This window comes from Catharus ustulatus, chromosome 1 (assembly GCF_009819885.2).
Source record: "Catharus ustulatus isolate bCatUst1 chromosome 1, bCatUst1.pri.v2, whole genome shotgun sequence".
Classification (NCBI taxonomy): domain Eukaryota; kingdom Metazoa; phylum Chordata; class Aves; order Passeriformes; family Turdidae; genus Catharus; species Catharus ustulatus.
In genome coordinates, this window is record NC_046221.1 from 165,528,321 (window position 1) to 165,548,431 (window position 20,111).

The window sequence follows — 20,111 nt, forward strand, 5'->3', positions numbered from 1 at the left end:
CACCAGGACAGCCAGAGAAACGAGGTCGCCAAGACTACCACAGCCACTGCAGCCACTATGGCCACCTTGGCCTCTTTGGCCTCCATGGGGTCACTGTGGCCACCACTGGCACTGTGGCCACCATGGTCACCAAGACTCCCTGACCCACAAGGCTACCACAGCCACTGTGACCACTGTGGCCACCAAGGCCATTGTGCAAAGCAATAATAAATAATTCTATCAGAATAATTTTGTATCAAAACAATTCCATTACATTATTCTATGAAAACAATTCTACTAAATACTTCTATCAAAACAATTCCACTGAATTTTTCTATCAAGTTATTTCTATTAAATAGTTGTTTCAAATCAATCAAAACAAGTCTGTGGCAGTACAGCTGCAGAACAGGGCTCAGAGCACTGCTCAGCTCACGGCTGCAGTGGATGTGCCAAGTTTGGGAGCCCACAAGCCCTGGCCAGGCGAGGCAGAGCCCTGAATGGAGAAGGGAAAGCTGAGCTTGGTGTGCTTTGTTTGAGATAAATCATGCAAGACCATGCGTGCCCGTGCTGGTCTGTACAGGTCTGTGCACAGCTCTGATTAGGTAATGTTAATTAGAAACACCCATTGTGTGGTTGTGCTATGTTTAGCAGGAGTGGAAAAGGTGTAAATATTGATGGTGAAACCAATAAATCAGCGTCATGCTTGCATCAAACGGGGTCTCATCTCTTTGTTATGCAAGTGGGGGTCCCATTTCCTTGTAGATCACCAGATAGAACTGGACACAGCGCCGGACAGATCTGGACACAGCACTGGGCAGAACTGGACACAGCGCCGGACAGATCTGGACACAGCACTGGGCAGAACTGGACACAGCGCTGGGCAGAACTGGACACAGCACTGGACAGAACTGGACACAGCGCTGGGCAGAACTGGACACAGCACTGGGCAGAACTGGACACAGCACTGGACAGAACCAGACACAGCACTCCCGATGTGCCTCACTGGGCAGGTCAGAGGGGCACGGTCACTCCCTGGTCTCCTGGCCCTGCTCCTCTTGATGCCCCCCAGGTCCCTCCTGGTCCCAGGCCACACAGCCAGCTCCACTGGTCACCCAGCAGCAGCCCCAGGTCCTTCTCCAGAGCTGCTCCAGCAGGTCCCCCCAGTCGGGGGTGGCACTGGGGACTGTCCCTCCCATGGGGCAGGACCTGCCCTTGCCCTCTCCAACCTCCCAGTTTCCAGGCTTTAAGGTCCCCCTGGAGTGCAGGGGAATGTGGCAAGGGACAAAGTTTCATTTGTGGCCATCAAGGTTGGATTGAAAAGGATCTTGTGCAGATTTTGGTGCTGAACTGGGCAGAAACCAGCCCAAATCACCAACCCTGAATTGACAACCGAGGGTGAAGCAGCAGAGCAGGGCCTGACTGTCCATCACCTGATCCTGAGAACATCCAGTCCCCTCTGAGATATTCCTGGTACTGAAATGGGTGTGAGGTTCCTTCCCAGGATGGGGGTGTTCCCCAAAAAAGACACTTCTCCAGGACCCCCAAGCAGAGATCCCTGTTCGGGCGCCACTCGCTGCAGAGGGCAGTACCCAAGGTGCTGTGACTGCCCTGGAGAAGCGTTTTTATAAAGACGTGTTCTGGGGGGCACAGGCACACTCGCCTCACCGCTGGGATCATCAGCTCCTTGGTGAGAAGCGCTTTTGGGGGATGCAAAATCGAGACGGAGTCTTTGTGTGGGGTTCTACAGAGAGCCTTTATTGGGTCTTGCTGTTCCATGGATGAAAGAAGGTCAGGAAGTGAGAGGGAGCCAGAGGGGTTATATGGGAAAGGCAGGGGTGGGGCAGAGCAACCAGCAAATCCTCTGAGGGTACAGGGGTGGAGCAAGAGGGGAGGGCAAACAGGATACAGAGAATGTGCAGAAGGTGAAAGGCACGCTGGGGAGGTTTTTGTGTCTCCATAACATCAAGGGTTTATGGGATACAGAGAATCTGCAGAAGGTGCAAGGCAGGCTGGGGTGGTTTTTGTGTCTCCATCACATCGAGGGTTTATAGGATACAGAGAATGTGCAGAAGGTGCAAGGTATGCTGGGGAGGTTTCTGTGTCTCCATCACATCGAGGGTTTTGGCCGCCTCAGGGCCTTTCTCCCGGGTTGTACCTCAAAGATTTTGGCTTTCAGGTCTTGTCGCTCCAAAAGAGCGCAGACTCCCTGCACAGGGAGTGACATCCAGCCCTGCTGGATAATTGTCTCTGTGCTGGCTTTCACAAAACAATTTAATGGATCTGCTTTTATAGAATTATTTAATAGAGTTGTTTTGATACAGCTGTTGAATGGAACTGTTTAGACAGAATTATTTAATAGAATTGCCTTGATTGAATAATTTAATAGAATTGTTTTGATACAATAATTTAATGGGATTGTTTTGATACGATTATTTAGTTGAATTGCTTTGCACAATAGCCTTGTGGCCACAGTGGCTGTGGTAGCCTTGTGGCTCAGGGATTCTTGGTGATCATGGTGGCCACAGTGGCCTTGGTGCTTACAGTGACCATGGTGGCCAGAGTGGCTGTGGTGGCTGCAGTGGCCACAGTGCCAATGGTGGCCGCAGTGACCTCATAGAGGCCATAGAGGCCATAGTGGCCATGGTGGCCATGGTAACCTTGGTAACCTCCTTTCTCTGCCTGTCATGGTGATCATGGTTGCCACAGTGACCACAATGAATTTGGTGACCGCGGTGGCCTCATGGCTCAGAGGATCCCGGTGGCCACTGCCAGGGCTGTGGTGGCCAGGAGGAGTACTCCGAAGTGGCCAGGGGCCCTGGGGATACTTCCACCTGGGGGACAAAGAGGAGGGGTCAGGAGGGACAAGCGGGGAGTGAGGAGTCGGGGACGGCCATAATGGGGGCTGGGGGTGACAGGAGAGATGGGGGCCATGAGGTGACAGTGACAGGCAGGGTGGGGAGCAGGAGGCAGTGCAGGGGCCAGGGAGGTCAGGGGGGTCATGGTGGGAGTGAGGGGTGACAGGGTGACAGGGGGTGACAGGGCTACCTTGGGGGGGTCCCAGTCCACCTGCATCCAGCACACAGGGCCTGTCCCCACAGCACTGTCTGTGGAGAGGAGGGACAGGGTCGGAATGGGGAGTGTCCCCAGCACAGAGTGTCCTTGTCCCCAAACACACTGCGGCTGCCTCTGTCCGTCTCCCATCACCAGACACTGTCATTGTCCCCTGCGCCTCACCATGGGTGTCCCCATGGCCCCAGGCTGTCCCCACCTTTCAGCCACTCGCAGTTGTATTTGCTGTCAGTCCCGATGGAGTCGAGGGTGATTTCCACCTTCTCCCCTTTCTTAACAACAAAGCCCACCTTGAACTTCTCAGAGGGTGGGATCAGCACCTGCTCCTCCTCACAATATTCGGAGAATGCCGGGATGTCCACACCGTGATACGTCTGCACCCAGAACATCGTGGTATTCTCGAATATGTGGGCGACATTTTCACAAAGCACTGATGCCACAAAGTGCCCAAATCGGACGATGTCCCCAGGCCTTGCCTCGAACAGGTATTGGTCTGACCCCCAGAACACACAGCGACATTTCTGCTTCTGAGTGACCCCCAGCGTGGCCAGGGTATGGGTCAGCAGGAAATGCAGAGATTTGAAGCGGAAATTGTCCCAGTATTCCTGGGGGGAGCACCCGACCACTCTCACTTTGTCATTGAACTCCTTGTGCAGGTCATCCATGGTGTAGGCCATGATGGCGATGGCCTGGTCTGGGGACGACAGAGGGGACACATGGGACCCTCGAGTCTGCCACTCTGCCACAGCCTTCTCTCAAACCTGGACAAAGAGAGAATTGTTCTCTAACTCGGAGCTGTTCAGGGCCAGCAGCTCTGCCTCCATGGCATGGCTGCAGTTCTGGTACTGGTCATCGAAGGAGTCCAGGGCCATGTCCAGGGGCTTCAATGTTATGACCATGGTGGCCACGGTTATTGCCAGCAGTGCCAGGGTGAGAGCCAGGAGGGCCATGGAGGGGAGAGGCCACAGGGAACAGTGTGGACACTGGGGGACACACAGGGGACACACAGCGGACAGAGAGGTGACACAGGGAGGGTTCCTCAGTGAGGGACTGGGGAGGGCAGTGGGGTCAGCCCAGGGGAAGGAAGGCACTCCTGTCCAGGAGACCCCTGCACATGTCTGGAGTCCCTGATCCCAAATCCTGGGGTCACTTTTGCCTCCCCAATATCCCCCAGCTCCCCATGGACCCCAATCCCATAGTACCAGGACCCCCCCAGAAGCCCAATCCTACTCCCATGCATAGTAACTGTGAGGTTTCTCTCTCAGGAAACCGTGGGGTTTCTCTTTTGGGGTCCCAGAAGGCACAGCCTCCTTTTATCCCCAAATCCCAGCCGCTGTTGCCCTCTTCCTTTCCTCGTTGCTCAGGCACCAGCAAGGGACAGCCTTCTGTCAGGAAATTAATCCACAAACACCAGAGGTTTGTGTCCCAAAGGGAGACAGAGTGGTCATTTTTGCTTTATTTGAATAAAGGGAGACCCATGGGGCGTTCCCTGGGGTCTCTCCAATTTTTGGAGGACGCAGCTCCCTATTTATCCTATTTTCCAGCCCCATTTCCTTCTCTCCCCATTGCTGAGATATTTCAGAGGCACAGACTTCCCAAACACTGATACCTGAGATTCCCCTCTAATGTATAATCCTTCCTTTTAATTTTTAATTCTTATTGAATTCATGGGGTTTCCCCAATGCTTCTTTCATCTTTCAACACCCAGTTTCACTTATCAGCAAACCTGCAGTTTGTTTGTAAAGGCAAATACCTTTTTCCATTCATCGAGCAGTGGAATCCTTCCCTTTGTTTCTTTTATCTCTCAGCACTGGTTTTATCTACCAGCTCGTTTGTAAAGACAAATCCAACATTCCTCTCATTGCCCAAAACCACCTTCCCCATATCCGCCTTGGACCTGGCATTTCCCCCCAAAGTTCAGAAGTTCAGGCTCTCTGGGTTATGCGAGAGACTTTGTGGGGTCCCACTTCTCCTATTACCCCAAAGCTTGGGAGCTCAAACTCTGGCAAAACCACCTGGGTGCTGTGACAACTTCACATCTTCTCATGTGGAGACATCAGGACACTTTTTGAAGACATTGAAAACCATTTCTCCTAAAGACCACAACCACTGGGTCGTTTTTCATGGACATCCCCACCCATCTTCCAATAAACTCCTGCCCTGTGAGGGTGGTGATGGCCTGGCACAGGCTGTCCAGAGAAGCTGTGGCTCCCCCGTCCCTGGCCGTGTCCCAGGCCAGGCTGGGCGGGCCCTGGAGCAGCCTGGCCCAGGGGAAGATGTCCCTGGCCTGGCAGGGCTGGCCCCGGACGCGCTTTAAGGTCGCTCCATCCCGAACCATTCCCGAGCCCTGGGCTGGGCTCGTGCTGCCGCCTGCTGGTGGCAACCGGAACTGCAGCTCGGCACGCGGCACATGCACAGTGCCGCCGCTGGCCCTTGCTCGCTGCTGCCCTCCAGTGGGCAATTCCCGAATCGCAGCTCCAGGGTGAGCTCAGGAGCTGTGCGGGCTATGGAGGGAAAATCCCCTGGTTTGGGTGGATAAAGAGTTTCCTGAGGGAAACAGCAGGTTTTTCAGAAATAAATGTGTGGTGCTGCCTCTGTTGCCTTGTCTCTATTCTATTTTTCATCCTTTTTCTCTTTTTCTTCTTATTTTCCCTCCCAATGCCTCTTTCGATTTGTTGCCTCAAATTGGGAACTTTGGAACTTTTTGAACTAATCCTTCATGCTTTTTTAATTGCCCTGAGCAGCCCTCGGCATCTCCCTCAGCCCCTCCTGCTGTTCCAGACCCTTCCCCAGCTCCGTCTCTGCCCTGAACACGCTCCAGCCCCTCCAGGTCCATCATGAGGGGCTGTAGTGAACAAACAAAAAGGGAGGAACAATTCTCCATCACGTCTTTGAAGGTCGAGGTTTGGAAAACAAAGCTTTCATTTGCCTTTAAGAAAAGCTGCAGGAACTGCTTTATTTTGGGAAATGAGGCAACCTGCAGGAAAGGCATTAAATGAGCTGGAGCGCATTCATCAGGTGAGTAAAAATCAGTTTTGAGAAACTTTAGATGCCAGGTGAGCAAAGATAAAAATTTTGATAAACATCAGATACTCCAGGTGAGCAAGCAGCAATTTTTTTGATCCATCAGGCGAGGTAGCCGAGCAGCTTTAGGAGTTGGCCGTGCCATTGCCTCTCCCAAACCCTTCCATGGGCAAGTGCCCAGCTGGCCCAGGTGATGGCCGGTCCCTGCTGTCTGTCTGTCCAGCGCTGTCCTGGCAGCTCCAGCCCCCCCGTGCTGCTCCTGCTGCCCTGGCACCGCTCCCTTGCCGGGCAGCTCTTGGGGGGCCACCCCAGGATGGACCCCTCCTCACAGTGACCATGGCGGCCACAGTGGAATCAATGGCCACGGTGCCCTTGGTCACCCTGTAACCACGGTGGCCATGGTGGCCTCAGTAGTTACACTGATCACAGTGGCCATGGTGTCCTCATGGGCCACGGTGGCCACAATGGCCATGGTGATCATGGTGGTTCCAATACCCAGAGTGGCCACAGTGGGCAAAGTGACCATGGTGGCCACAACGGCTTTGGTGGCCTCATTTCTCTGGGGGTCCTGGTGGCCTTCATGATCTTGGTGGCCACAGTGGCCTCCAGGGTCACTGTGGTCTTGGTGGCCTCGTGGCTCAGGGGCTTCCAGTGACCACTGCCATGAACACAGTGGCCAGGAGAAGCCCCCAGAGGTGGTGGGAGGTCCTGGGGAGGGACCCACCTGGGGGGATAAAGAGAGGGGTCAGGGGCCATGGGAGGAGGGACAGGGTGACCACGTGGAGGAGGGGTCAGGGGGCCCAGGGGCCATGGGGGGAGGAACAGGGGGGCCCTGATCGTGTGGGGGCCACAGGGGCCATTACAGGATCCCTGTCCCTGTGCCCAGCCTTGGGTGCCCCTGTTGCCTCAACCCCAGGGGGTGTCCCCAGCACGGGATGTCCCTGTCCCCAACCCTCACCGAGCATCCCCTATCCCCTCGGAGAATGTCCCCCTAAGACATCCCCTCACCGTGTCCCCACCCCCTGTGACGTCACCTCGCAGCCACTCGCAGCTGTAGTTGCTGAAGTTCCCTGCGGAGCGCAGATCGATCTGCATCATGTCCCCTTCCTGAATGACATCGGTGACCTCAAAGGTCTCATAGGGTGGGATCAGCACCTCCCTCTCACTGGGATCGAAGGAGAATTTCTGGATGTCAGCACCGTGGCACGTGTGCACATTGAACATCGTGTCCGTGCCGTACCGCACCGAGACCGCGTGGCTCTGCGACGTCGACGCGAAGTAACCAAAGCGAACTTTGTCACCAGGATTCACCCTGAACTGGAGCCCCCTCATCCCCCTGAACACATCCTGGCACTTGTTGGGGTCTCTCAGCTTCTGCAGGGCCCGGGTGAGCAGGAAATGCAGCGTTTTGAAGTGGAAGTTGTTCCGGTATTGCTGGCGGGAGCTCCCGGCCTCGCGCACGGCCGCGTTGAGTGCCCTGTGCACCTTCCCCGAGGTGTACATCATGAGGGTGATGGCCTCGTCCTGGCTCAGAGGACCCATGGGGCTCCCCCGTGCCTGCCAGGCGGCCCTGGCCTCAGACCAGAGCTGGGCAAACTTGACATTCTGGCGGAATTCGGTGCTGTTGAGTTCTGGCAGCTTCTTGGCCATGTCATCAGCACAGGTCAGGTACTGGTCATCAAAGGACTTCTGGGCCATGTCCAGGGGCACCACTTTGATGGCCACAGTGTCCACGGCCATTGCCAGCAGTGCCAGGGTCTGAGCCAGGGGGGCCATGGAGAGGAGAGTCCACGGTGGCCACTGGGGGGCACTGATGGGACACAGGGGACACTGAAGGGAAACGGAGAGGTCCCGGGGACACTGATGGGACACAGAGGATGCTGAGGGACATGGGGGAACATGGGGAGGCTTCCTTGGTGAGGGGCTGGGGAGGGACAGTGGGGTCAGACCGGGAGGGGAGGCAGCTCTGGCCAGGAGACCCCTGGACATGTCCTGGGACCCCGATCCCAAATCCTGGGGTCACTCTTAGAGCCTCCCCAGTGCCCCTCAGGGTCCCCGAGAACTCCAATCCCACTCCCACGGTCCTATATCCCCCCTCACTGTGTCTTATATCTCCCTTGCAGGACCCTGATCCGAAATCCTGGGGTCACTTCCTGACCCCCCTCCAGAAACCCCAGAGCCCCCCAGCACCCCAATCCCACTCCCATAGTTCTGTGCCCCCCTCCCAGTGCCTCTTGTGACCCCAATCCCTGTCCCAGTCCCTTGTACCCCTCCTGGTGACCCCCCTGACCCCCAGCACCCTGACCCAAGGCCTGAGGTCCCCCAGCATCCCCCTTGTTCCCCCCCACACCCCAATCACATTCCCAGTCCCAAGAGACCCCCAGTAGCCCCTCAGGAAAGCCATGCAGTCCCAAGTGTACCCAATGTGCTCCCCCAGTACCCCCCCACTGCCCCCCCAGACCCCAATCCCACAGTCCACTGTCCCCCCCAAGTGTCCCCAGTGCCCCCCCAGCCCCTGTTACCCAAATCGGCCGGAATGAACTCCCTGGCACAGCTGGAGGTACCAGAGAGCCGGAATTCTTGATCAGCTCAGACTCACAGCGGATCTCTCCTGCTCCTACAGCTCAGAGGGAATTTCCACCGGGTATTTATCCACCCTAATTGTAAATATTTATTAAAATGGGCTGCTTAGCTGACACAGAAGTAGCATTTTCCTGTTAATAATTTGCATGGCTCTGCCTCTTTTAAGATGGAATTTTAATGCCTTGTAGTCATAGAAGGAGCTTCAGGGCGTGGTTTTCCCTGAGTGCTCCAATGTCCCAGATCACCTCGCCTTGATCTTTGGCTTGTGGTCAGCCCTGCCACTTCCGTATTAGAGAAATTGCCAAAATTCCCTCATGGGCTCCAGCCACATTTACTCTGCTGTGTTCCCACTTTTAGATCCTTTTATGTTTTCTGCTAGTTCACCTTCAGCCCTATCCAGCACCTTCAGGGCAACTGAAACTTTCTGTTCTCTCTCTTATTTCCCACCCCTCAGGACCCCAATCCCACGGTCCCACATCCCCCAGTGCCCCCAGTCCCACTCCCCACTGCTCACTGGGTTGCTGTCACACCCCAGACACCAAATGGGGTCCCCTACCACATGACATCCCTGCAGGCACCCCAAACCTGGGGATAACCTGTCCCCATCCCATGGACTCCCCAGAGCTTGGCTGGTGCTTCTCTCCTTCACCAACTGCAGCCTCAGTCGGGGTGGGCCTGGTCTGGTTATTGGGAGTTCTCACCCACCCACCCTCTTTCCGGGTGCCTTTTCCATGAACAGCCAATTTTCCATCTGCCCAGCTCTATCCAGGCCTCACCTCTGGCTGTGAAATTCCTTTATCAGGAATGAACACCAGGTGCTTTACTGCCAGGCTATTTCCCCAATGGATTTGGCAATCCCCAAGCTGCTGTGCCCTGGGCTGTGGCACGGCCCCTTCTTTGGGTGCTATTGAGGAGGGACAATATTTCCTGTTCATATTTAATCACAGATCCCTGTGCTGGGAATGGATTTCTTTCTTTCCATGTGGCTCCACGGTTGTGAGTCCCTGATGTCGGCATCTCCCATGGGATCTCCAGACCTTAACAAAGCCCTTTGAGCTTTTTGTGGGACAGCACCAGGCTCTGGGAGTCCTGACTCAGAGGTTTTATTTCCTTCCGCAGCTTTGGGATTCAGATGGGTGAGCCAGGTCAGAGAGAATTCTCTGCTCAGCTGCAAGGTCCACTGGAGATGCGCAGGCCCTTGGCGTGCCCTGAGGATTTCCCGAAGGACTCCGCGCTTCACTGGCTCTCTGCGGGGGAACACAAAGATGGGCTGCAGGAAATTCAAGGCATTTGTTGGTTGCTGTGGATTTTCTTTCTGCTCTTGGTTCAGTAATTCCCTTAAGACACGTGTGACAACTCACGCAGGGCGCTGGAGCACAGGTGAAATTCCCGATGTTGGAATTCACAGGTTGGAGTCCTTTGGGGGTTAGAGTGCCATAAAAGGAGTCTGATGGCTTTAGGTATGGGCCCATATGGAAATGCCAGCACTGGTGCCGGTCAGAACTCAGATTCCCAATCTGTGGTTGGTGCAGTGTCCGTGGAATGAGAGTTGAGAAAGGAACACAAGTGATAATTTTCACTGCAAAGTGAGGGTGTCTGGATAGAGCCAGGAGTGGGCAGCACTGGCTGTAAGGAGATTGTCAAAAAGAGTCTCCTGGGGGGAGGTTTGGCTCACTGGAACGATTTGGGAGGGGTCCCTGGAGGCAATTTGAAGAAAAGTGATTTAATTACATATTGTAATCTGTGGTGGCTGCTATGTAAATTAGGAAATGAGGAAAAGTGGCCTGTAAATGAGACCCTACAATATAATACTCCATTGCAGTTAATGTTGTTTTTAAGAAGTTAAAACAAATGGAACAATGTCGTTTACCCAGAAATGTTTTTCACTCAGAGAAACACGCTTGAATGACAGAGAGGGTGTGGTATTAGTTTACCCCCATAAGATCCCTTCCTTTTGGCTGTAGAGAAGGACAGAGGTAAAAGAAAAATGAGATGTTGTTCTGCAGGTAGTAAAGGTCAGAGATGTGTTAATCTGAGAGACAAAGAAGAAGGAAACAGTGAGGTTGATCTTTTAGAAATACAATCTAATCTCCTGCAATGGTTTGAAAGAAAAAGCAGTGAGAGAGTTGAAGCCAGAAATACAATTTAATAGGAAAAAAAAAAAGGAAGAAAATAAAATACACGCGATAGTACCAAAGAGAAACCACTGTCAACATCACAAGACAACCTGATACCCCAATAGTTAGGGTGGTGGTAGCAGTCCAGGTGAATTGTCTTGTTGAAGTAGTGATCCTGTACAAAGGTCTGTTAGCTCTTGTCCTCTGATAGCCCAGTCCTCTGGGCTGCCTTGGTGTTCCAAATCTCAGTTTTTATCTGGGTAGGAAATGTTTGGCTCCTCCCCCTGGGTGGAGCGTCTCCCAATGGGATGATTTAATTTTATCAGTCCTACAGTGGGACTCACTCATTAGCAGGAGATATTTGCCTGGAGGAAGGATGGGTCTGGAAAAGATAAAGAACATTGCCTCATCTGGTTTTTAACAGCTGGCCCATTAACAGGAGATATCTCCCACAGAGGTCAGAATCACTGCCCCACCTAGTTTCATCAGATGGTGATGGAATCCAAACATTTGAGCCCATCTTTACAATGTAACCTAGGACATCTCCTCAGGAGCGTTTACTACTCAGCCAACGCAGTGGGCCTGAGCTACGAGTTTACGAGGGTGATAAGGCCCTCATTTTATAGGGCTTTACCTATATGCAACATCTCTCCTGGTCCTGCAGCTCAGGGGGGAATTTGCCATGAGGAATCTCTCCACCCAAATATTACATATTCATTAAAATGGGCTTCTTAGCTAATACAGAACCAACACTTTTCCTATAAAAAATTTGCATGGCTCTGCCTCTTTCAGGAAATAATTTTTATTGTCTTGGGGAGTCATAAAAATGGGGTCCCTGGGGGTCTTTTTTACTGAGTGCCCCAATATCCCGGATCACTCACCTCAAACTTTTGTTTTGGGCAGGAACTGCCACTTCTGTGTTATAGAACTTCTCAAAAACCCCACTGGAACTCCCTTTAGCTCTTTCTCCACTGGCTCCAGACACATTTGTTGTCCTGTGTAAATACTTTTACCTCCTTCTATCGTTTTTATTTAAGCTCTGACCAGCACCTTCAGCATGTGGGGGAAAGCCACGCTCTGAAAGGCCAAGTGTCCATAGAGAAGTCTTGAAACTGAATTTGAATAAAGGGACAGAGTTCCCACAGCCATGGTCCCGTGGGGTTTCTCTCTCAGGGTTCCAGAAGGAGCAGCCTCCGTTTATCCCAAACTCCCTGCTGCATGTCATCCTCTTCCTTTCCCCATTGCTCAGGCACCAAGAGGTGCAGCCTTCTGTCAGGTAAACTAATCCACAAACACCAGAGATTGTGTCCCAAAGGGAGACAGAGGAGCCCTTTTTGCTTTATTTGAATAAAGGGAGAGGCCATGGGGCATTCCTTCTCAAATTTTGGAGGATGCAGCCTCCTTTTTATCCTATTTTCATTCCTCATTTCCCTCTCTCTTTCCCCATTGCTGAGACATTTGAGAGGTCCAGACTTCCCAAACACTGATACCTGAGATTTGCCTCTAATTAATAACCCTTACTTTTTAATTTTTAATTCTTATTGAATTCATGGGTTTTCCTCCATTGCATCTTTCATCTTTCAATATCCAGTTTCACTTATCAGCAAACCTGCAGTTTGTTTGTAAAGGCAAATACCTTATTCCATTCATCGATCAGTGGAAACCTTCCCTTTGTTTCTTTTATCTCTCAGTGCTGGTTCCTCTCGTTTCCCAAACCCCCTGCCCCATATCCCCCTTGGACCTGGCATTTCCCCCCAAAGTTCAGAAGTTCGGGCTCTCTGCATTATGCAATAGATTTTGTGGAGTCCCACTTCTCCTATTACCCGAAATTTTGGGAGTTCAAACTCTCTGGTGGAATCACCTGGGTGCTGTGACAGCTTCACATCTTCTCATGTGGAGACATCAGGACACTTTTTGAAGACACTGACAACCATTTCTCCTAAAGACCCCAACCCTCTGAGTCGTTTTTCATGGACATCACCGCCCATCTTCCTATAAACTCCTGCCCTGTGAGGGTGGTGATGGCCTGGCACAGGCTGCCCAGAGAAGCTGTGTCTGCCCCGTCCCTGGTCGTGTCCCAGGCCAGGCTGGGCGGGCCCTGGAGCAGCCTGGCCCAGGGGAAGATGTCCCTGACCTGGCAGGGCTGGCCCCGGACGCGCTTTAAGGTCGCTCCATCCTGAACCATTCCCGAGCCCTGGGGCCGGGCTTGTGCTGCCGCCTGCTGGTGGCAACCGGAACTGCAGCTGGCCCGCGCTCGCTGCTGCCCTCCAGTGGGCAATTCCCGAATCGCAGCTCCAGGGCGAGCTCAGGTGCTGTGCAGGCTAGCGAGGGAAAATCCCCTGGTTTGGGTGGATAAAGAGTTTCCTGAGTGAAACACCAGGTTTTTCAGAAATAAATGGGTGGTGGTTCCTGTCTCCCCGAGCCTCGGGTTGCTCTGTGATCTCAGAAATGCGGTCAGACCCCAATGAGCAGCACCTGTGCTGAGCTCCTCCCGAGCTTATCAGAACACTGTCTGCCCTCAGGAATTCCTGCTGCTTAACGAGCTCCTCCAATAGCAAACATCCTTGGAAACTCATTTTTCTGGCCCGAAGAACAACCCAAGTGGAACACTTTTGCAGTCAAACTTTCAGCGAGTTCCTGACCCAGATTGCAGCTGGGATGGCAAACGACAATGGGACTTAAAAGCTCACCCCACTGCCAGGCCAGGAACATCTTCCCCTGGGCCAGGCTGCTCCAAACCCCATTCAACCCTGGCCTTGTTCCCTTCCAGGGACGGGACAGCCACCTTTTTTCCCAGAGACAGAAGGAGAACATGGCTATGATCTAGTCCATAAATGCATTTTACGGATCCTTGTGACCAGAGCTCAAAGCCCTCGGCGCTCCCACTGCCCCAAGGGTTTGGTTGCTGGTGTGTTTAGTTCCTCCAGGGCATGGCCAGGTGGTTTGGGGCCAGTGGTCGCCCCTGGCGGGCGAGCAGGGCCGGTGGTCCCTGGCGTGGGCCCCGAGGCGCGGCAAGCAGCGCTGCCCGCTGGGCGCACTGGATCTCCCGCAGCAGCTGCTCCTGCTGGTCCTGCAGCTGTGTCCTGGTGTCCCTGAGCTGCTGGCAGTGCTGCAGGAGGCCGAGCAGCTCCTGGCGCAGGAGCCTGTTCTCCGCTTTCACCTGCTCCACATGCTGGATCAGCGCCTGCAGCGCCACCTCCTCCGCGCCCCAGGTGAGCTCCTGCATCCTCTGCTGGAAGCTCTGCTCGCACTGCGCCTTGTCCTGCAGGAACTTGCTCCTGATGCCGTGCGTCTCCTCGGCACAGCGGATCCTGGTGAGCCGCAGCTCCCTCTCCAGCGCCTTCACCTTCTGCTCCGCCTGCACCTTCTGCTCCTTGCAGGGCTCCAGCTGCTCCAGCTCCGTGTCCAGCAGCGAGGCCTCGGCCTCTGTGTCCTGCAGGGCGCTCCTCACCTCCTGCTCCTTGCCCGCGTACTGCGGCACCAGCTGCTCCTGCTGAGCCTGGATTTGGGCCAGGTCCCGGCAGTTCTGCTGGCTCAGGGTGATCACCATGCCCGGGGGGTCCCGGCTGAGCTTGGCTCCACAGGACAGGTAGGACTGGCTCTGCTCCCAAGTGTCCTGGGCTTCCTTTTCCAGGCGCTTGTTGGCCTGCAGGAGCTGCTGGGCTCTGTCCAGGTACGTGTCCAGGAGCTGTGTGACGGTCCTGAGCTCCTCCTGCAGGAACAGCTTCCTCTCCCTGACAGGGTCTTCCGTCTCACTTGTTTCTTCAGGTGCCTCGGCATCCTTGCTCTGCTTTGTTTTGGATGCCATGTTCCAATCAAACTGTGAAAAACTGAAACAAGGAAAAAAGATCAGCTCAGAGGGAACATTTTTGCCCCAGTCCTGCCCTTGTGTTTCCAGCTGGTTCCTCCAGCTGCTCCAATGCTTGACCCAAAGCTGTTTGGGGTGGAAGCGCAGGTGCCATACCTGGACCCGCATTTCCCATCCTGAATTGTCTCAGGAGAAAACCAACAATGCACATTTTAAAAGATTTCTCTTTTTTTGCCATGTTGGGATATTCCTGCAGTTTGGAGGAAAAGGTGGAAGTCTGACCCATTCCTCCCTCTCTGATTCTGGTGTTTGAAGAGGCAGCTGCATCCCAAACCAGTATCTGCTGTACAAAACCAGTATCTCACATCCTAATTTCAGGAGATTTTATTTTTAAAAAAAAATATTTATCAGCATTAATTTAATGAGATTCATGTTTTAAAACACTTTTAAAGTATTTATTTCGGGATTGGCTGAATTTCTGAACTATTTATTCCAGTGTAGAATGCTGGAATTCAGGATTTAGAGCTGAAGTCTGACCAGTCTGATGGTTTTAGGGAATATTTGTAATTAAAAATTCTAATTTCCTAATACAACAAATGTCAATTCTTAAGGACAAAAAAATGCAAAATTCCAGGGGGTGGGTGAAAAACAGAATAAATACACTAAAATCCCAGCACAGGCTGCACTGATGCTGGAATTCTGGGGGGTTGGTGCGGGGGATGTGTGAGGGTCAGAGAATTCCCATGTCCCCGTGGGAAAAGGACAAAGCTGGGATTGTACAGAATTGGGTATTTGAAGGCACTGACCTCCCCTGCTCTCGGGTTTTCCCTGGTCCCAGCTCCTCCGGCTCGCTGCTGGCGGCTCCTGGAGTGTTTGGAGCTGTGTCCATGGAGATGAGGAGGTGAGGTCACAAAGGGAGGCTGGAAGGAGGAATCCTGCCGTGGGATCCGCCCCCAGCCCCTTCGGTGGGATCCGCCCCCGGCCCCTTCCCCAAGGATCTGAGCCCAAGGAAGCTCAGCAGCAGGATCCCATCCCAGTGTCCAGCCTGGCCAGAACTGGCCTATGGATCCCATCCCAGTGTCCAGCCTGGCCAGAACTGACCCACGGATCCCATCCCAGTGTCCAGCCTGGCCAGAGCTGACCCATGGATCCCATCCCAGTGTCCAGCCTGGCCAGAACTGACCCATGGATCCCATCCCAGTGTCCAGCCTGGCCAGAACTGACCCATGGATCCCATCCCAGTGTCCAGCCTGGCCAGAGCTGACCCATGGATCCCATCCCAGTGTCCAGCCTGGCCAGAGCTGACCCTCACACCACTGACCCAGCTTTTCCTGGGATGCCAGCTCTCAGGGCAGCAGGCAGGATTGAATTAAAAGGCTTTGTAGAATTTATGTGTCTGGAACAGTTAATTATTATTTTAGTGTTTCTTGAAAACCTTGGGAACTGGATGTGTGGAAAGATGGATGTTGAAATTAAAAAATAGTTGTTTCCACTTTTGTAGAGATGGTGGCAAAAATCTGCAGGAATCAAGAGTTTTGTTGCAACATGAGGTGGGAAACTGGGAAATAAAGCCAAGGGAGGTAGGGAAAAGAGAAAGGATGGAAGAAGCAGGCAAAATGTGGCAAAAAGCTGAAATGGATTTCTGATTCCATATTGTCATGGGATCCTGGGATGGTGGTGGCTTGGAGGGATTTAAAGCTCCTCTTGTTCTACTCCATGCCATGGGCAGGGACATTTTCCTCCAGCCCAGAGTGCTCCCAGCCCTGTCCAGCCTGGCCTGGGTCACTGCAGGGATGGGGCTGCTCTGGGCACCTGTGCCAGGGCCTGCCCCCGCTCCCAGGGAAGGATTCCTGCCCAAATCCATCTAAATATCCGTATCACCCTTCCCTTTGGCAGTGGGAGCCATTCCCCCTGTGCTGTCACTCCAGGCCTGTGTCCAAAGTCACCAGAGCAGGATCAGGTGGAGAAAAAAGAAAAGGAAATTCATGGATTGAGTAAGAACCAGTTTAATAATTTGAAAGAAAATTATGGAAAGGGAGAAAAACAAAAGCAGAAGAAATTCCCCACTGTGCCTCTCCCCCCTCATCCCACAGAGCTGCACCCTGACACCCCAGCCATGGCTCAGGGAGGGTGGCCACAGGGCTTGTCCAGTGTCCACCCTGCAGGGCCTCTGGTCCCCAGCCAGTTCTGCCGTCCTGGTGACACCAGTGGTTCCATCCCTGACTCCTTGTCCTCACCAGGCTCGTGGCTCAGAGGGTGCCAGTGACAGCTGCCAGTGCTGCCAGGAGGAGCCCAGTGAGGCCTGGGGGGACTCTGGGGGGGCTTCTGCCTGGGGAGGCCAGAGAAGGGGTCAGGGGGAGCTCCCTGCTTTGTGCAAAGCAGAGTGATAAACAGAAATCCCTCACTTGGGGTGGGAAGTAGGGCTGCCTCCAGGAAACAAACACACCACTGGGACAACACCGTCCCATCCCATCCCATTGATCCCATCCCATCCCAGTGATCCCATCCCATCCCATTCCATCAATCCCATCCCAGCCCATCCCAGGGATCCCATCCCAGGGATCCCATCTCATCCATCCCATCCCAGCCCATCCCAGTGATCCCATCCCAGGGATCCCATCTCATCCATCCCATCCCTGTGATCCCATCCCATCCCATCCCATCCCAGAGATCCTATCCCATCCCATCCCACTGATCCCACCCCATCGATCCCATCCCAGTGATCTCATCCCATCCCAGTGATCCCAGGGTCCCATTGATCCCATCCCTTCCCATCCCAGTGATCCCATCCCAGTGATCCCATCCCAGGGATGCCATCCCAGGGTTCCATCCCATCCCATCCCATCCCATCCCAGTGATCCCATCCCATCCCAGGGATCCCATCCCAGGGATGCCATCCCAGTGATCCCCTCCCATCCCATCCCATCCCAGTGATCCCATCCCATCCATCCCATCCCATCCCATCCCAGTGTTCCCATTCCATCCATCCCATCCATACCATCCCATCCCAGTGATCCCATCCCAGTGATCCCATCCCATCCCAGTGATCCCATCCCATCAATCCCAGCCCATCCCAGCCATCCCATCCCAGTGATCCCATCCCATCCCAGTGATCCCATCCCATCACAGTGATCCCATCCCATCACAGTGATCCCATCCCATCAATCCCAGCTCATCCCATCCCAGTGATCCCATCCCTTCAATCCCATCCCATCAATCCCATCCCAGTGATCCCATCCCATGCCATCCCATCCCATCCCAGTGATCCTATCCCAGTGATCCTATCCCAGTGATCCCATCCCAGCCCTGTGATCCCATCCCATCCCATCCCATCCCAGAGATCCCATCCCATCCCAGGGATCCCATCCCATCCCAGGGATCCCATCCCATCCCATCCCATCCCATCCTAGTGATCCCATCCCATCCCATCGATCCCATCCCATCCCAGGACAGCAGCTGGAGCTGTGCGATGCCACACACCCGAAACCCCGCCGCCCCCACCACCTGTCCCACCGCCAACCCTCGTGTCCCAGCCCAGCTGGAGCCCTGGTGTCCCCGCAGCCAGCTGAGGTGTCCCCAGCCCAGGGACGTCACCTCGGAGCCAGGCGCAGTTGTATCTGCTGTACACGCCGTGGGAGCGCAGGTGGATGTGGATGTCGTCCCCTTGCTGGGTGACACCGGTGACGTTGAAGGTCTCAAAGGGTGGGATGAGCACCTCCTCCTCATCGGGGTACCTGGAGTAGTCCCGGATGTCAGCCCCGTGGCAGGTGTCCACCTCGAAGGTGGTGGTGGTGCCGTAGAAGTCGCTGACGCTCCTCAGCAGGGAGCTGGAGGCGAACTGGCCGAAGCGGACGATGCGGCCGGGCCTGCTGGTGAAGCGGATGCCGCTGACGCCCCGGAACACGTGCAGGCACCGCGGGTGGCCCTGGACACCCCGCAGGTCTCTCAGCGCCTCGGTCAGCAGGAAATGCATCACCTTGAAGTGGAAATTGTGGAGGTATTCCCGGCGGGAACGCCCGCCCTCGCGCACGGCCCTGTTGAGCTGCAGGTACAGGCCCTCCTCCATGGAGTAGGCCACGAGGGCGATGGCCTGCTCCAGCCGCAGCGGCGAGCCCGGCGAGTGCTGCTTGTCCCACAGGGCCACGGCCTTGCCCCAGGCCACGGCGTATTCACCAGAGGGGACAAACTCCGTGCGGTTGAGTGCTGGCAGCGCCTTCAGCATTTTGAAGTGGCAGTGGCGGTACTGGTCATCGAAGGAGTTGGGGGCCATGCTCAGCGCGATCTCCCTGATGTCATTGCCGCGTTCCCACACGTGCGGGCGGAGGCTGGTGGCCAGGGTCGCTGCCAGCAGCGGCAGCAGCAGTGACAGGAGTTCCATGGTGGGCAGAGAACTCCCAGGGACACCCCGGGCACTGCAGAGACTCTGGGGGGATGGCTCTGGTTCTGCTGCGAGGGGCTGAGGGGTGGCAACGGGGACAGGGGACAGGGAGGGGGGACAGGCCAGGGAGAGGGGACAGGGAGGGGAGAGGGGACACGGAGGGGGAACAGGCCAGGGAGAGGGGACAGGCCAGGGAGAGGGGACAGGGAGAGGGGACAGGGGACAGGGAGGGGAACAGGCCAGGGAGAAGGGACAGGGAGGGGAAACAGGTCAGGGACAGGGGACAGGCCAGGGAGAGGGGACAGTGAGGGGGAACAGGTCAGGGACAGGGGACAGGCCAGGGAGAGGGGACAGTGAGGGGGAACAGGTCAGGGACAGGGGACAGGCCAGGGAGAGGGGACAGTGAGGGGGAACAGGTCAGGGACAGGGGACAGGCCAGGGAGAGGGGACAGGGAGGGGGAACAGGCCAGGGAGAGGGGACAGGCTAGGGAGAAGGGACAGGCCAGAGAGAGGGGCAGCCCAGAGAGAGGGGACAGCCCAGAGAGAAGGGACAGGCCAGGGAGAAGGGACAGGCCAGAGAGAGGGACAGGCCAGGGCAAGGGGACAGGGAGGGGGAAGAGGCCAGAGAGAGGGACAGGGAGGGGGAACAGGCCAGGGAGAGGGACAGGGAGAGGGGACAGGCCAGGGCAAGGGGACAGGCCAGGGAGAGGGACAGGCCAGAGAGGGGACAGGCCAGGGAGAGGGGACAGGGAGAGGGGACAGGCCAGGGAGAGGGGACAGGGAGGGGGAACAGGCCAGGGAGAGGGGACAGCCCAGGGAGAGGGACAGGCCAGGGAGAGGGGACAGGGAGGGAGAGGGAACAGACCAGAGAGAGGGGACAGGGAGGGGGAACAGGCCAGGGAGAGGGGACAGGCCAGGGAGAGGGACAGGCCAGGGAGAGGGGACATGCCAGGGAGAGGGGACAGGCCAGAGAGAGGGGATAGCCCAGAGAGAGGGACAGGCCAGAGAGAGGGGATAGCCCAGTGATGGGCAAGAACTCCCTGATAAATCCTCTCAGCCCCCACCCAGTGTAGAGGGTTGAAATAATTCAGCAAAAACACAAGCAAAACCAAAAGGTTGCATAAGCAAAAGGGAAAAAAATAAGATTTTATTC

The 20,111-nt window shown here is 55.0% G+C and overlaps 3 protein-coding genes across 3 annotated transcripts; all 3 read right to left on the reverse strand.

Annotated features, from left to right (window-relative positions):
- Positions 1–6,710: 6,710 nt before the first annotated feature.
- On the reverse strand, positions 6,711–7,812 carry LOC116999723 (GPI-linked NAD(P)(+)--arginine ADP-ribosyltransferase 1-like). Its single transcript, XM_033066720.1, has 2 exons — positions 7,107–7,812; positions 6,711–6,796 (listed from the first exon to the last, which is right to left on the reverse strand). Exons 1-2 carry the CDS (start codon positions 7,810–7,812, stop codon positions 6,711–6,713), a joined length of 792 nt encoding a protein of 263 aa, XP_032922611.1.
- Positions 7,813–12,927: 5,115 nt separating this feature from the next.
- On the reverse strand, positions 12,928–15,458 carry CCDC166 (coiled-coil domain containing 166). Its single transcript, XM_033068345.1, has 2 exons — positions 15,387–15,458; positions 12,928–14,602 (listed from the first exon to the last, which is right to left on the reverse strand). Exon 2 carries the CDS (start codon positions 14,578–14,580, stop codon positions 13,687–13,689), a length of 894 nt encoding a protein of 297 aa, XP_032924236.1. The 5' UTR covers positions 14,581–14,602; positions 15,387–15,458; the 3' UTR covers positions 12,928–13,686.
- A 1,371-nt stretch (positions 15,459–16,829) lies between these two features.
- LOC116999802 (NAD(P)(+)--arginine ADP-ribosyltransferase 2-like) lies at positions 16,830–18,958 on the reverse strand. The gene is made up of 2 exons (XM_033066828.1): positions 18,175–18,958; positions 16,830–16,909 (listed from the first exon to the last, which is right to left on the reverse strand). The coding sequence occupies exons 1-2, from the start codon at positions 18,956–18,958 to the stop codon at positions 16,830–16,832; spliced, it is 864 nt and encodes a 287-aa protein (XP_032922719.1).
- Between the last annotated feature and the right edge of the window lie 1,153 nt (positions 18,959–20,111).